A 15,610-nucleotide genomic window follows, 5' to 3' on the forward strand; every position below is an offset into this window, starting at 1 on the left:
CCTCTCGAGGTCCCTTCCAGTCCTGTGATTCTATGATTCTATGAGGTGTAGTGTAGGATGTCTCTAGTCAAGGCCCTGCCCCTCTCTAACAGGGCTCTGAGACATCTGTTCTGTAGAGGGGCCTTCCCACTCTCAAAGGGAGGGCCAGGGTTGTAGCCTTCTCTGACCTGTTTGTGAATGACTCTCGGGGTGCACTAGGTCTTATGTCTAGCAGCCCTGCTCTTTGGAGAAACCTGCCCTGGACTCCTGGGAGTGAGGGAGCAGCTCCCTGCCCTAAGCCTTAAGGCTGAGCCTGCCAGACCCCAGCAGCGAGATGGGTCCCCAAGCCAGCTCCTGGGTTGTCTGCTAGCTGCTCGGGGATGGCGCAAGGGCACCTGTCCCTGGTGTTTCGTCCCAATGGAGTGGAATCATGTGTTGTCCATGCCGCATGTGGGACTCCACCCTCGGGGCAAGAGCACTCAAGGCAATCTGGGCCCTAGGTGTACCTCAGCCCTGTTCCCACACAGTGGCCCCACCTCCATGCAGGAGTGATGGTAATGGGCCCCCCTCCTCACAGCAGCCTCCCAGTATTCACCACCAGCTGACAGGGGTGTCTTTCATGGGGAGGTGGTCCCCAAGCCTCAGTCTGACCCTTCTGGGGCTGCATTTCTGCTGGGCCTTGGATAGGCACCACAGCTCACTAGCAGGAACCATGGTGTGTTGTCAGCCCCCAGTGATGGCCCCTCTAGCCCCCAGCTGCCTGGAGAGCTCTGCTGCACGTCACCGTAGGGACCCAGCCCTGCACTTTCAAACAGGGCTTCTGCCCCAGGGGCTGGACACTTGGTGCCTCTGAAAACCGGCCAGCTTTTCTCTGGGTGCTTACGTATGGCTTCTTGAGGCACCTGTGCTTCATGTTTGAAGAATGCCCAGGCCCAGCATTGGGCCAGCTGTCCAGGATGGAGCACCGACTGGGGGTGCCTTGGCTAAGGAACTCCTCAGTGAGCTCCTCTGCCACTGACTCCTGGATGTGCCCAGCCAGGTACACGGCATTCATGGCATCCCCCATGCTCTACATGGTGCATATAGATCCGCCTGCTCCCAGAGCGATCGCAGCAGAGCTGCTGGAGGAGTTACTACAACACTAGGGTCTAGCTCCCATTCTCAGCATGTATCTGACACATCCAGGATGTCTGGAGATGGTGCCCGCCAGGCTGGGGGTATCCAGCTGTGGGCCGCTCCTGTTTCCAGTGGCTGTGTTAACAGGTTGGGTCCAGGGATTACTTCGTTGCTGCTAAACCGGAGTCTCTCTCTGTACCAGACAGAAGTGCTTCAGGAGCCACCAGGGAAAGTCCCTTCAGTTCAAGGCACTGACCAGAGACCAGGCCATGCCTGTGCACAGCCTCAGCTTTGTCCTCTCTGGCCAAGCCAGCGCACGACAGAACCCACCAGCCTACTGCTTCAGTCAGACACCTTGCAAGCTGTCCCACCAGTCTGCACTGGTGAGCTGGCTCTCCCCCGTGCAGGGAGCTGGGGCACTGAGTCAGGGACTGAGCCAATGGCAGGGCAACGTGAGGAGTGGGACGAGAGCTCCACACTGCGCTACAAGGGCAGCTCCGCACTGGAGGAGCCTGACCGCACTCAGTTCCTCCCATATGGCAAGCTCTGTTTCTCCTGGAGGAGCAGTGTGGACATGGATGGTTGGCTGGTTCCTGCAGACTCGCTTACTTTGGAGTCTCCCATCCTTCCAAGCCACTCAAGGGGCCCTGTGCTGGCCATGCAGCCGAGGCGCTGTACGGGGTTGGGAGCATGCTGCCGTCCTGGAGCTCATCCCCCATGACCAACATTTTGACACCACCTTGTAGGCAGCTCCAGTGGCAGATCTGCCCAGTCCCAGTGCGCAGGGTGGGTCGGTCCCTGTGCTGGGCGCTTGCCCTGGGCTGAGCGTGGACACCAGCTATCCCAGTGCCCAGTCCCCGATGCCTCTCCCCTGTGCAACCAGTCTGCTCTGGTTTATCTCCCTGAGAAGTGAGTCCATCTGTGGGGGATCCTGGCCTGAAGAAGAGCAGGAGACCATGTGCCATGAGCCACCCAGGAGGGATTCTGGGCTTGAGGGAATCACACTGCCCCTGGGGAAGAGTCCCAAGAGCACTGGCTCCCCAAAGGTGGCTGCGGCCCCAGGAGATCCCAGAGGCTTAGATGGAGCAGGCTGTGAGTGTGCTCGGGGACAGCTGGCAAGGCCAGCACTGCCAGAGGATGGTCTGGGGAGATAGGGTGCAGCTGGGGCTGCCGAGATGGTCTCCTGTGCCGCGGCAGCGCTGGGGCTGACCCCAGGACACTGTGCAAACATGAGAAGTCTGTGGCAGAAGTTCAAAAAGAGGCCGCTCATTGGGATCAGTTAAGGGAGGTTCACACCTCTGCCTGGAGACTGAGCTCGCGTGTCACTTGCTCTGGGTGGGGAAAGGGGTGCTGGCTTTCACCAGGCTGGAGGGTGGAAGTGTCCGTGAAACACATCATTGTCACAGCTCACCCAGCATGGTGCCCTTCCTGCAGACCAGTGCTGTCTCCGTAGCTATTCGTGGAGTCCTGAATCTTGTGGCAGCAGCTGGCTAGCACAGGCCACCAGGTGGTGCAGCCTGGCTGGTTTTTAATAAATATTTTTAAATGGCCAGCCCCTTGCACCCCCCTTGAACTGTCACCAGCAGGCTTGGGGATCAGGTGCCAACAGCACTGCCTTTAGTGAGTGCCCAGGTCAGAGGGGCTCCTCAGCTGCTCCCAGCCTGCTGCTGCCCTGAGCCCAGCTCTGCTCACCCGTAAGAGCCTCCCGGCAGCTGCTGCCCCATTCTCACTCTGTGGCTGAGCTCAGGTCCTGCTTGCTGCAGGATGCCTGGGCCTTAACTCCACCCTGCTCCCATCACCAGCAGAGCTGAAGGACAAACCTCCTCTCTGGCAATGCCTAAGTCCCAGCCAACTGGCCAGGACCCAGGGGAGGACTAGGTCATGCAGAGACAGGCTCTCCCCGAGCCTTCAGGCTGCTGGCTGATGAGCTAGGCGGCCCAGGGCCTTGCTCCCAGCTGGGAGCCTTGACCTCACACAGCCAGCGAGGACCATGTTATCTGTAGGCAGCCTGCTGCCTATGTACCGGGAGCTGCAGGGCAACAGAGCTGAGTCAGGAGTTATAAGCCAAGAACCATCCCCCCTACAGCAGGTGCACAGGCCACGTCCTGGTGTCTCTGGCCCAGAGCGTGCTTGACTGCAGAGTCCAGCTACCCAGCAGGATGCCATTCCTCCTACATGCTACCCCCAGCACAGGCTGTGTTGGGAGGGAATGGTGTCAGCACATGCCCAGGGACCCCTGGGGGAGAGGGAGGCATTCAACTTATGTCATGGAGAGGCTGGTGCAGTTGAGTTCTTTCCCCTCTTGCTCTCTGGGGCATTGGCTGCTCTGTCCAGACCTCCCAGAGCCTTGGGCTGAGCCTCCTGTCAGGTACTAACTTAAGGAGGTGACTGAACATTTGGCTGAGGCCTTGGCCAGCCCCCTCAGCACTGGGCCCCCAGAACCTTGCACCCCTGTGCCCCACTGAGCCACAGTGCTGAGCTGGAGCGCCACGCCTGGGGCCCGCCCTGGCTGGCAGTGAGCTGTGTGGCCAGAAATCCTGCCTCTTCTCTCTGCAGCAGCTGGGGGGGAGGGAGATTTTTATTCCCTGCTCCTGGAACTCGAACGAAGTTTCAATCCATCTTGGCAGTGGAGCACCAGCCGCCACCCCATGTGGAGCAGTCAGCACAGGCTCTCCAGCTCCTGCTTCCAATGGGCCCTCTTCTGAAGCCACCACTTGCTAGTCACTAGTGGGCACAGTTGAGCAGGGCCTGGTAACCATGCTGCCGGCACATGCCATTTACCCCCGTCTACACTAGCATTTAGAGCCAGGCTAGTCGTTCTCCAGCATGGGCTAAGCTGGGCCAGGGAAGCCTGGGCCTGAAGGTATTCTACCTCCTCCAGTTTAGCCGGGGCTGGAGTGCCCGCTGCCTTGTCTGCAGGAGGACTCTGGTACTCTGGCTGGCACAACTTAACCCGCCCCAGCTTCGCCCAGACAGGTCCAGCAGTGGATGCTGTAGCTAGCGCCCACGCTCTCACGTGCCTGGGGGCTGTCCCCCTCCGCAATGGTGCTGGGGGTGCGGGAGGCTCTTGAGCAGAAAAGCCGCATTCCCTCCTCCCCCCTTGCTGGCAGCTCCATGCTGGAGATGCTGCTGCAGGACCAGGAAGGAAAACATCCCGTGTACAAAAAATACTTCTATTGTCGGCGGTGGGTAAAGCCAGAGCGTCCAGCCTTTCTTCCCTCGGCCCTGCCCCTCCGTGTCTCTCTTCATATCATCATTGGGGCTGGCCCGTTACTGCTCCAGGCTCTAGCCAGCTGGCTCCAAGTCTGAGAGGAATGGTGCGGCCCGAATGGTCCCCGGTCCTGACTGGGCAGGCGGTCTGGCACATGGGCTACAGTGGGGTCCCTCTGCACTGGGGACAGTCGGAATGCATGGCCAGCCCTCTCACAGGAAGTGGAGGGCATGCACAACTGCCCCGTTGCAGCCAGGCAGGGGCAATGTGCTGGTTGGCTGAGGAGCGCTCCCCTTGGAGGTTCTAGCCTGGCCTCTCCTGCTCCATCCCTCGTCCCAAGCATCAGGACTCGAGGTCCCGGGAAAGCCGTGACAGCTCCTTCTGGTTGTCGATCACTTTCAGGTGCTGGAGGTAGGCCCGGGTGGAGGCAGGACTCCGCCCGCCCAGGGACTGCTCAGAGCCTGCAAGGAAACAGCCCCAGATCAGAGCAGGGGATGGGGTGGGACATTCTTGGCTAATGCCCACAGCTCAGCACAGGCAGCTGTTCCCTCACTGCCCCACACCTTGACACTAGCCCTAGGGCTGCAGTGTTAGCCCAGTGCGGAGTAAGGAAAAGTAAGGGCAGGGACAGCTGGCAGTGCAGCTCATGCCTGGCTCTGTTGGGCTGTGCAAAGAGGGGATTCAAAGCCAGGCCTGCAGGCACATTCCCACAAGTGGGAAAGGCAGGTGGCGGTGCAGCCTCTGTACCCTCTAGGCAGGAACGTGCACAGGACTGGGAGCCAGGAGATCCTGTGTTTGATTCCCACCTGACAGACTGGTGCCAGGACAGTCCCAAAGTCCCAGGGTGAGTCAGTGGCAGAAGCAGCACCTGACTACCTGGCCCATGCGTAACCCCTCCGAACCCAGCAGGGAGAGGAGTGAGTGCAGGAGGGGACTGGGAGGCTGAGGCTGAATGACTGCCAGGCTCCAGCGGCTGCTCCTGTCCCTCTTGGGGCTGTGTCAGGTGGGTAAGTGGGGAGCTGGGCTGCAGTCAAGAAGCCAGCAGAATCGCAGTCAAGCAGAATAGGGCCCTACATGCACAGGGACTGAGCCCTCAGAACAGGAAGGGAGGGAGCCTCGGGCTATGCCCCCCGAGCTGCCCTGGAGACATCTGTTCATGCCCACCAGGCAGGACTGGCATCCTCCTTTACTCCATCCCTTTCACCCTGGGATCTGCGAGTGAGCCAGTGTGGAGTGGGGCTGCTCCTGGGCAAGCAGAGAGGGGTCATTCCCTGAGCAGGAGGGCAGGTGCCCTGGGAGCAGGTGCTGAAGGGGAAGCTGCCAGCTGTGAGTGGGATCACTGCTCTCCCTATTCCCAAGGGAGCACCGAGAATGAGTGTGATGGTGCCACGACTCAGCAGAAGGGTGCCATTCCATGGCACAGTGGCAGACACAGCTCCCGCTGGCACAGGGAAGCCGGCCTTTGACTGATGCTGCAGAAGATCCTAGGGTCATTAGTGCAGGGACAACGAGGTCGGGGTGAGGGACTAACGTGAATGGAGAATGAGGGAACCCTGGCTGGAGAGGATGAAAGCAACCAGCCCAGCTCAGGGGCTGGCCAGGTCCCCCATCTATGGCCAGAGGCAGGAGCACCCCGGAATCTCCCCACAACTGCTGTGGGTGGGCTGTGGGTGGGCCTCCGCTTACACTCACTCCCTTGGCCTGACGTGCTCTCATTAGCACAGATGTGAGGTGGGAGCCCCACTGAGGGACAGCCAGTGGACATGGCCTGCCCACACAAGGCCCCTGGTACAGCTGGACCGGATAGTGGAGCTGTATGACAGGCCATGAATGGGGAAGGGGCAGCACCCCCCCACCCCATGCTCCTACTCATCCCTCCCAGCAGGCTGCCATCGCGAGGGGTAAGGAAGGTGGGGCTCCGTACAGGTGGAGATCCGCAGGGCCTGGGGGTCCTCCAGCAGCTGGGGGGCACGACTCCGCAGCGGGGAGATGGGAGCTAGGAGGGGAGAACAGAACAGGATGTTAGGCACTCACAGCACATGCTTCCTGCCCCCATAAGCCCCCTGCTCCCCTAAACCCTCCTCCCCCAACCTTGCCCTAACGCATTTCCTACACATCTGTGACCCAACTGGCAGAGGGCACGGGGCTGCAGAGGGTTACAGAGCTCCCCGGTCTGATCTCTGCAGAGGGTGTCATGGGAGGCCTTACTGAAAGCCAGTGTCACATTGGTCATTGCAATCAGTGCAGAATGTATGTACAGGTCCTACGCCAGGAGCTATGCGTCTGTGCGGCATATTATGCTCTTCAGGTCTGTGAGCTGGGGCTGGGCACCAGAAGATGGTATGTTTCTGCCAGGCAGGAGACGCCTGTCAGGCTGTATGTAAAGTGAGCACTGTACACTTCACAACGAACACCTACTTCCAGTCCAAGCAAAATGATAATCAAGTGCTTGCAAAGTCTCCAGGGGAGAGTCTAGCCCAGAAACACAAGCAGCAGGGAGGGGAGTACCCTGTTTACAAGTGAAGAAAATGGATGGTTGGAACAGTATCTGAGGGCGCAGAGGTCCCCCAGGGGCAAGCTACCAGCATGTGTGTCCTATGAAGGGAGGATCCCTGTTAAACTTTGGGTGAGCAGGAGGCAGGAGAAGGCCGTTTGAGTTATTTTATATGTAACCCTTTGTTTCCATTAATTCCACACCCTTCTCTGATCTCCGTTAAATTAACTCTGACTCGTTTGTACTACAAGCAATCTCAGTGCTGTGAGCTGGCGAGCGATGCCCCCGGGGTGAAAGGGGTAAGTTGGGGGGAAGTTCTGGGAGTGTCCCATGGACTCAGAGGGCCGGGGAGTTGGAGCGTGTCTGTCACTAACCTGCAGGGGGCAGTGGGGCCTGTGTGGGCCGAGGGGGTCATGCCTGTGCTGCCTGTGGCTGGTGGAACCAGGGAGTTGAGCCCAGCAGGCACAGACCTGGCTTCCAACACTAGGGCAGGCAGTGGCAAGGTGCCTAACAGCTCTGGGCACTCCCCTCCTTGTCCCCCAACACCCTCTGCCCTCCTACTCCAATGCCCCCCATCTTCCCTATACGGTGCCTCCCTACCCCCCTCCATGCCTCTGTACCCTCTTCTCTTAAATCCCACTCTACTGGCAGTGCCTACTGGGCTGTTTTGGTAGAACCCCCACCCTGGCTGTACCCCTGCAGGGCAGACCACAGTGCTGGGGGTGGGTGGCAAAGTGCCTGCTCCCACGAGAGCCAGAACTCGACCCACAGGAGGCGCGACCTGCCATGGCCCCCATGCCCCAACTCGCTGCCTGCATGATGCTGGCTGGCAGGTGACCTTCCCCAGGGCTGGGTGCTGGCCCTGCTCACAGGCCCTGGCGCGCACTCACCGTACGTGTGGCTCTGGCAGTGGTGGATGATACGTACGGCCTTGGCCATCATTCGCTGCAGGCAAGGCACAGGGTTACTCACTGGCCAGGCAGTGTGGCCCGGTGCGCACACCGTCTCCCTCCCAGGCCAGGTAAAGCTCTTCCCCCTCCCACGACTTCGGAAGCCAAGTGCCTGTGAGGGATGTGGGGCACAGCTGCCTCGTCTAGCACATGCCCTCTGCCAAGAGCCTGTCCCTCAGCCAGGCAACACCAGCAAAGCGCCATGGGGAACAGGGGCAAAATGTGCACAGCAGCCACAACCCCATAGGCTCAGGGATGGGGCACCATGGCGGGGCATCCCCTCTGCTCGGCTGGGGCAGCATTGCAGGATGGGCAAGTGGGGCCAGCCACACCCTGCTGAGGAGCTGCAGTGGGGCGGAGGAGCCCGTGGGCTGGGAGTGAGTGAAGGAGCTGGTCTCAGCCAGCCCCGTCCAGCCCTTGTGCACAGGCACTCTCAGCACTGTTGTCAGCCGAAGCCCCTCTTCCAGACAGGCCTGTCAGAGCACGAGGCCAGGAGCTAGAACACCTGGGTTCTCACTGTGCCTCAGCTTCCTCCCTGGAAAAACGGGGCTCAAGAGCATGAGCCGCCTGCTGGGGGAGCCCCAAATGCATTAGTGTCTGTGCAGCACTTCACTTCGCCAGACCCCCCCAGCCGCCGGGGAAGCGGGGCCAGCCGGGAGGGGTGACAGGTTCTGCCTGGCTCACCATCTTCTCAAAGTTGATGAGGTTCTCTGCCAGCGTGCGGTTGCCCTCGTGGATGAAGGTCATGTCTGCAAGGGGAAGCCTCAAAGTCAGAGCCCACCTCGTGTGGCTCCTTCCACAGGCACCAGCTAACACCTCAGACCATCAACAGAGATGGGGGTTCTCTGTGGCGGGGAGGCTGCTGCCACTGAACCCGTGCTTGGCCCATCCTTCCAATGCTGCTCCGTCCGGCAGGGCTCCCGTAGGGACTCCCGCACCTTCCACACCCCAGGGTTGGTAATAGAGGTGTGGATTCAGAGCACCCCCAAGGAGCAGCCCGACAACAGCAGCCAAACCCAGTGTCCACTGGAGGCGTGGCCCCATGGCCAAAGAGATCAGGAGCTTGGGGGGCTGGAGCCAATTGCACACGATTGAATTCCTCAGTCCCTCCTCTCTGTGGCGTGGAGCCCCGGTCCCCCTGACCTATGAGATGGAGCCCTGGTCCCCCAACCCCACAGGATGGAGCCCCGGTCCCGCGGGATGGGCTCTGTGTCACTGTGAGGCAGTGCAACACTGTCCCCTTCAGTAGCCATACTGCCCTGCCAAGTGAGGAGTCTCCGGAGCTTCTCCAGGGCGTGTGCCTGGACTCAGTAGCGCCCCACTGCCTGCCCTCTCTGGAATGCTAGTGCCCAGGGGAACTGGCCTCCCTGGGAAGAAGGGGACCCAGTCTCTGCAAAACCACTGTGGGAGGGGGTCACTTCTGGAAACAGAGTTACTGCCCGGCCCTCTCAATTTCAGCTCCTTCGCCCTCCCAGGCTGGAATCCCTGAGCTGTTCCTGTACCTTTGAGAAGGAGGGGCACGAAGGGGATAATAGGCGGGGTCAGTTTGGCGATGGCCAGTCTGTAGACTCTGTGATTCCAGGAGGGGTCCTGAAAGGAGAAAGGGATTTCAGAGCAGGAGCCATTTCCTGGCCCCCAAGCAGTGCCTTCACAAGGCCATGGCTGCAGGCTAGGCCTCCAGCAGGCCAGAGCTCAGCTCCCGCAGCCATAAGCGGCTCGTGACTCTCCAGGCCAGTGCAGCCCCTCTCAGCCTGAGGGAGCCCCTCTGCCGGAGGGTCACCTTGCCACCGCTGGGGTGCAGCACAGCCGCTATTTAGCTGTAGCTCTGGGCTGGAAGGGCAGGGGGCCGCTGCAGCCAATTGACGCTGCGGGGGATTTAAGGAGGCAGAAAGTCCTCACCCAGATGACGCTAGGGCCAGCACCTCAGCTCACACCCAGTGTACCTAGGATGATTCGTGACCAGGGGGCTTAGCACAGCTCCTCCTGCAGTGCTCTGACACCACAGAGCAAGGGCCTGAGATGGGCATGTGGGCTGCATGCAGCATGGAAAGGGGGAGGGGTTCCCCTTCCTGCATCAGCTGCACCACTTCCTGCCCCCAAAGGACCCCTCCCCCAGGCACTGCCCCAGCCCCGCATGGCTTAGCTCCCACAGCTGGGTGGGCTGGGCTATGGGAACCTGCCTGGGGGTATCTCCACCATCTGCAAGAATCACGTGGGGAGGTGAAGGTGCTGGCAAAGGGAGCCAAACTTACCAGCATACGCTCCAGCGCCGCGTGCAGCTTCCTGGTTTTGTGCGGCAGCCTCTGTGTGTGAGACAGAGTAGGTGAGAGCGTCCCCCGAACCCCAGGTGGATCCTCCAGCACCCTGCACCGGGACCCTCTCCTGCTCCTCACACAGGTGCCACGTCTCCTCCCTCATCATAAATCACAACAGCACGCATTCTCAGAGCCTCTGCCATGCTGGGGGCTGCATGGAGACTTGACCCCTCGACTGCCCCTCCACAGCCAGGCCCTGGGCACCCAGAACTGCCTCCATTCCTGTGGGAGTTCCGAGTGTGAAGAAGGCAGGCCCCAGCCCAGAAACTAGACACAAGGATTGTTTCAGCCAGCACTGAGCTGCAGCCACATTTGGGGTGGAACACAGGGCATAGGGAAGGGAGTGAAGAAGGACTCTGTATCTCAATGGGAGGGAGCTGAGCAGGGTGAGCAGCAGTTGGATTTTGGCCAGGACACTCGCATTAACTGAGTCTGGGTCTCTGGTTCGGCCCATCGCCCAGCAAGAAGTGAACTCTGCCTACGCTATTAGGAGCTGAGGGCCATGCTATCATTTCCCACATCCTAGGGCTTGGGTGGACGTCTCAGTCCAACGGCCTGGTGAGCTGGACATGCCAAATGGCCTTTTTCCTGGGACAGGCTCCTCCTCTGCCTGTCAGGGTCCAGCAGGGAGATGCTGATTTACCACTGGAGTTGGTCCCCTGGGGGAAGTTTCCCAGGCTGGATCTGACCTGGAGCAGCAGGGCCTGTGCCTTGGTCTGTACCTCCCAGGTCTTGGCGAGGCGACTCACAGCCGTGTTGCTCAGACCAAACATCACCGCGAAGAAAGAATTCAGGTTCTTCTGCTCCTTGAGGCTGAAATGGAAGATACAGTTACTCAGGGGCTGGGGGCTAGCTCTCGGCCTGGATGACAGAGCTAGCAGAGCAGGACCCAGCACCAGGCTGCCTCCATGGAGTGGGCTGGCTTGGGTGCAGCTGGGACTCCTGGAGGACGAGTTCCCTGCCTGCAAGTCACTCACTGTGCAGCCAGCTTAATGAACTTCCTGAGCAGCTGGGCTCGCTTGCCCGGCTCCACACAGAGGCAGAGCTCAGTGGCGATCCAGTACTGCAGCTCGTTGAAGCGCCGCATGACGCGCTCCAGGTTCGCCGTGGTCGCGCTGGGAAACGTCTGCTGCCCAAAGATGTAATAGATCAGCTCAACCTTCAAAACACAAGGGCCAGAGCTCAGGGCTGGGACTGGACCCGCATCTCCTGAGAGCCAGCCCAGCGCCTGGCCCACAGCCCCTCTGCTCCGACCCCAGGCTTATTGCTCCAGACATTGCCCATTACCTGGTGGACACTGCTGAAGAGGTTCCAGTCGTAATCCGTCAGCTGATTGGCCAAGTCCTTGGAGCTGATGAGGTCCAGGGTCTCTGAGGAGCCAATGGTGGGCCCCAGCTGCTCAGGATGAGGGGTCTGGATAGAGGGGGAGCGAGAATGTCACACGCCCCCATTTCCTTAGCCCTGCGTGCTCTGCACGGCCTGTGGGTGAGCCAGGCAGCTCTGGGCCAGAGCCCTGCTCAGCTCAGCGGGGAGCCGGTAGATCTTTGCTGGCTGTGAATGCCCAGGCAGCCAGGCAGACCAGCCACAGAGGCCAGACCTCAAACCATCTACCCCAGGTCAAGGTGCGGCTTCTGCCGCTGGGCAGTCCCTGGGGGACACGCACTGCTGCCCAGGGCCTGTGTGCTGCAGTGCTGGGCCTGGGGTCTCCACGCCCTGTAACAACCAGTTCCCAGCCCTGAGTGTCTCTGATGACGAGCAGCAGCCCCCAGGTGGTGTGTGTGCTGGACCAGAGCTCGTGGGATGGAGTCTCCAGCCCTGGGCAAAGAGAGGGGCACAAGGCTCGCCTGGCCCCCAGCCTAGAACCCTGCTCCCCCCGCCCAGCCCTCACCAGGGTGTGCAGCTCCTGGACGTTCACAACAAAGAGTCTCTCATTCAGGCCCAGGGATGTGTACACGCCGATGGTGTCCATCTGCAGCCCCACTTTATCTGTCGGAGAGAGAGAGCGAGCCTGTTGGAGAGCAACTCCCGCAGTGGCCACCAGGCGGCGGTGTTTGCACGCACACCAGCCAGCAGGGACCAGCATGTTCCCGGAGGGGGGCAGCCAGCCTCACTGCCCTGGGGCACAGGGGAGACATGGGGCAATCCAAGCCTAGGCAAGACTGGTTCCTCCGGCATCCCCCTTGTCCCCAAGTGAATTCACAGGCCTGTGAGGAGGGCATGCCAACCCCACACACCCGTAGAGCCGGCACTGGGCTGCGGCAGGCGGTGCCACACAATGACAGTGCACCAGGGACCACACTGGCTGCTGCATGGGGCACCCCACTCCCTGCAGCTCGAGAGGGGACAGGCTCGGGGTGTAGGATTGGGAGGTCTCTGGAGGACATGGATCAGCCATGCAGCCTGAGTCTCAGCCCAGCTCTGTCCCCTGAGATGCAGTGTGGTGTCTGGGCCAGGCGGGAGCAGGAGTAGCTCTAGAAAAGCGTCACCCCCTCTGGGTCAGTATGGGCAGGGCGAGCCTCAAGGAAATCCTCGCAGCCTGAGGGGTAGCGGAGAGGGGCAGCTGCAGCATGGGGAGAGGGGCCAGGTGTCGCTGCTGCAGAAAAGGGGTTGGGCAGGTGAACAGGCCTCCAGATGCTTGGCAGACCCAGACACTGCCTAAAGTGAATGCATCCCACTCTCCCAGCCCCATTACTGCCCCCTCTTCACTCCAGCTGCTTCAGGGACACTCTAGCGGAGCAAGGACATGGTGCCCCAGAGCAGATGGGGGGGTGAGGGGTGGATGTACTGCCCCATTGCAGCTGGAGGGGGAGGGGTGAGGACATGCTGCCTGAGTGCAGCGGGTAGGGGAGGCTGAGGGAGGACGTGATTCCCCCGTGCAGCTGGAGGGAGGAGGGGAGGACATGCTACCCCAGTGCAGCTGGCGGTGGAGGGAAGGGGAGGACATGCTGCCCCAGTGCAGCTGGCAGGGGGAAGTACAGGGAGAATGTGCTGGCCCAGTGCAGCTGGTGGGGAAGGTGGGGGGAGGATGTGCTGCACCAGTGCAGCTAGCGGAGAGAGGAGGTAGGATGTGCTGCTCCTGTGCAGCTGGAAGCAGGAGGTGGGGGGAGGATGTGCTGCCCCAGTGCAGCTGGCAGGGGGAGTGGGGAGGATGTGCTGCCCCAGTGCAGCTGGCGGGGGGGGGAAGTGGGAGGGATGATGTGCTGCCCCAGTGCAGCTGGCGGAGGGGAGTGGGGGGGAGGATGTGCTGCCCCAGTGCAGCTGGAGGCAGGACGTGGGGGGAGGACGTGTTTCCCCAGTGCAGCTGGTGCGGGGAGGGGGAATGACATGCTCCCCCAGCGCAGCTGGAGGGGAGAGATAGGGGGAAGATGTGCAGCTGGTGGAGGGAGGGGACAATATCGGGGGAGGACATGATGTCTGAATCATTCCCCTCTATTCAGCACTGGTGAGGCCTCATCTGGAGCACAGTGTCCAGGTTTGGGCCCCACACAAGAAGGATGTGGAAAAACTGGAAAGAGTCCAGCGGAGGGCAACAAAAATGATTAGGGGGCTGGAGCACATGACCTACGAGGAGAGGCTGAGGGAACTGAGATTGTTTAGTCTGCTGAAGAGAAGAATGAGGGGGGATTTGATAGCTGCTTTCAACTATCTGAAGGGGGTTTCCAAAGAGGATGGAGCTCAGTGGTAGCAGATGACAGAACAAGGAGTAATGGTCTAAAGTTGCAGTGGGGAGGTGTAGGTTGGATATTAGGAAAACTTTTTCACTAGGAGGGTGGTGAAGCACTGGAATGGGTTACCTAGGGAGGTGGTGGAATCTCCATCGTTAGGAGGTTTTCAAGGACCAGCTTGACAAAGCCCAGGCTGGGATGATTTAGTTGGGGTTGGTCCTGCTTTGAGCAGGGGGTTGGGCTAGATGACCTCCTGAGGTCCCTTCCAACCCTGATATTCTTTGATTCTATGATGTGCTGCCCAAGTGCAGTTGGTGGGAGGAGGCAGGGGGAGGACATGCTGCCCCAGTGCAGCTGATGGGGGGGACATGGGGAGAGGACATGCTGCCCCACTGCAGCTGGTGGGGGAGGGTGACGATATGCTGCCCCAGTGCAGCTGGCAGAGGAGGTCGGGGGAGGATGTGCTGCCCCAGTGCAGCTGGCAGGGGAGGTCGGAGGAGGATGTGCTGCCCCAGTGCAGCTGGCAGGGGAGGTCGGGGGAGGATGTGCTGCCCCAGTGCCAGTGACAGAGGAGGTCGGGGGAGGACGTGCTGCCCCAGTGCTGGTGACAGGGGAGGTTGGGGGAGGACGTGCTGTCCCAGTGCAGCTGGCAGGGGGAGGAGGAAGAACGTGCTGCCCCAGTGCAGGTGACGGGAGGTTGGGGGAGGACGTGCTGCCCCAGTGCAGCTGGCAGGGGAGGTCGAGGGAGGATGTGCTGCCCCAGTGCAGCTGGCAGGGGAGGTCGGGGGAGGATGTGCTGCCCCAGTGCAGCTGGCAGGGGAGGTCGGGGGAGGATGTGCTGCCCCAGTGCAGCTGGCAGGGGAGGTCGGGGGAGGATGTGCTGCCCCAGTGCAGCTGGCAGGGGAGGTCGGGGGAGGATGTGTAGCCCCAGTGCTGGTGACAGGGGAGGTCGGGGGAGGACGTGCTGCCCCAGTGCAGCTAGCAGTGGGAGGGGGAAGAATGTGCTGCCCCAGTGAAGGTGACGGGAGGTCGGAGGAGGACGTGCTGCTTCAGTGCAGCTGGCAGGGGAGGTCGGGGGAGGACGTGCTGCCCCAGTGCTGGTGACAGGGGAGTTCGGGGGAAGACATGCTGCCCCAGTGCAGCTAGCAGGGGGAGGGGAAGAATGTGCTGCCCCAGTGCAGGTGACGAGAGGTCGGGGGAGGACGTGCTGTCCCAGTGCAGCTGGTGGAGGGAAGGGGGAGAATGCACTTCCCAGCTCCCCCCTGCACCATGCCACTCACTCACCCCCTGCTGAGTTGACCTTGACCAACATGCACTCGCCATGCATGCCCTCCTGGCAGGCGAGGGACTGGAGCACGTCGCGCACGGAGGCGTTCACTGGCAGCACCACGGTGAGGCAGGAATGGTCAGCTCTGTAGATGTCATAGGGCACTGGGGAAGGCAGGGGGAATGTTAGTGAGATCCCCCTGGCCAGGATCCAGCCAGCCAAGGGCACAGGTGACCCAGGATCCTAGGGCAGGGAGCCCCATTTGGGGGCAGGTTTGAGCTGTGAACTCTGTGGGAGACAGACTGGGGCCCCAGGGCACAAGCCCTGCCTCTAGGGTGTGGGGGCCACCGTGTCAGGGAGTCTGCACCCCACACACCTCCCAGGGTGACTGTGTCTAAAGGGAGGTGTGACACTACCCCAAAGCAACACCCCGGCACCCCCATATCTACCATGGTGATATAATTATGATGTGTTTTGTAAAAGGTCTGCCTTGCGAGGTGCTATTTTAAAAGTCTTGATCTGTTAAGCATTAATATCCTGTTGGATTGTCTGTGGTTTCGTTGTATACGAAGTTTTGCTATGTGTGTGTTATTGAAATATGTAGTGAGTTTGG

The 15,610-nt window shown here is 60.7% G+C and overlaps 1 protein-coding gene across 2 annotated transcripts in view; it reads right to left on the reverse strand.

Moving 5' to 3' along the window:
• Window positions 1–4,284: 4,284 nt before the first annotated feature.
• The window catches only part of RAPGEF3 (Rap guanine nucleotide exchange factor 3), a 67,988-nt gene continuing 56,662 nt past the window's right edge, over window positions 4,285–15,610 (reverse strand). For both annotated transcript variants that reach the window (XM_050925807.1, XM_050925806.1), the window contains exons 18-28: window positions 15,015–15,161; window positions 11,954–12,051; window positions 11,353–11,478; window positions 11,043–11,224; window positions 10,788–10,878; window positions 10,003–10,053; window positions 9,253–9,340; window positions 8,435–8,499; window positions 7,691–7,745; window positions 6,231–6,302; window positions 4,285–4,767 (exon numbers count right to left, since the gene is read on the reverse strand). In XM_050925807.1, coding sequence (XP_050781764.1) covers window positions 4,649–4,767; window positions 6,231–6,302; window positions 7,691–7,745; window positions 8,435–8,499; window positions 9,253–9,340; window positions 10,003–10,053; window positions 10,788–10,878; window positions 11,043–11,224; window positions 11,353–11,478; window positions 11,954–12,051; window positions 15,015–15,161 — 1,094 coding nt within the window. In that variant the 3' untranslated portion in view covers window positions 4,285–4,648. The remainder of the gene's footprint in view (window positions 4,768–6,230; window positions 6,303–7,690; window positions 7,746–8,434; window positions 8,500–9,252; window positions 9,341–10,002; window positions 10,054–10,787; window positions 10,879–11,042; window positions 11,225–11,352; window positions 11,479–11,953; window positions 12,052–15,014; window positions 15,162–15,610) is intronic.

The sequence above is a fragment of the Gopherus flavomarginatus genome, chromosome 16 (assembly GCF_025201925.1).
Source record: "Gopherus flavomarginatus isolate rGopFla2 chromosome 16, rGopFla2.mat.asm, whole genome shotgun sequence".
In the NCBI taxonomy this organism is placed as follows: Eukaryota; Metazoa; Chordata; order Testudines; family Testudinidae; genus Gopherus; species Gopherus flavomarginatus.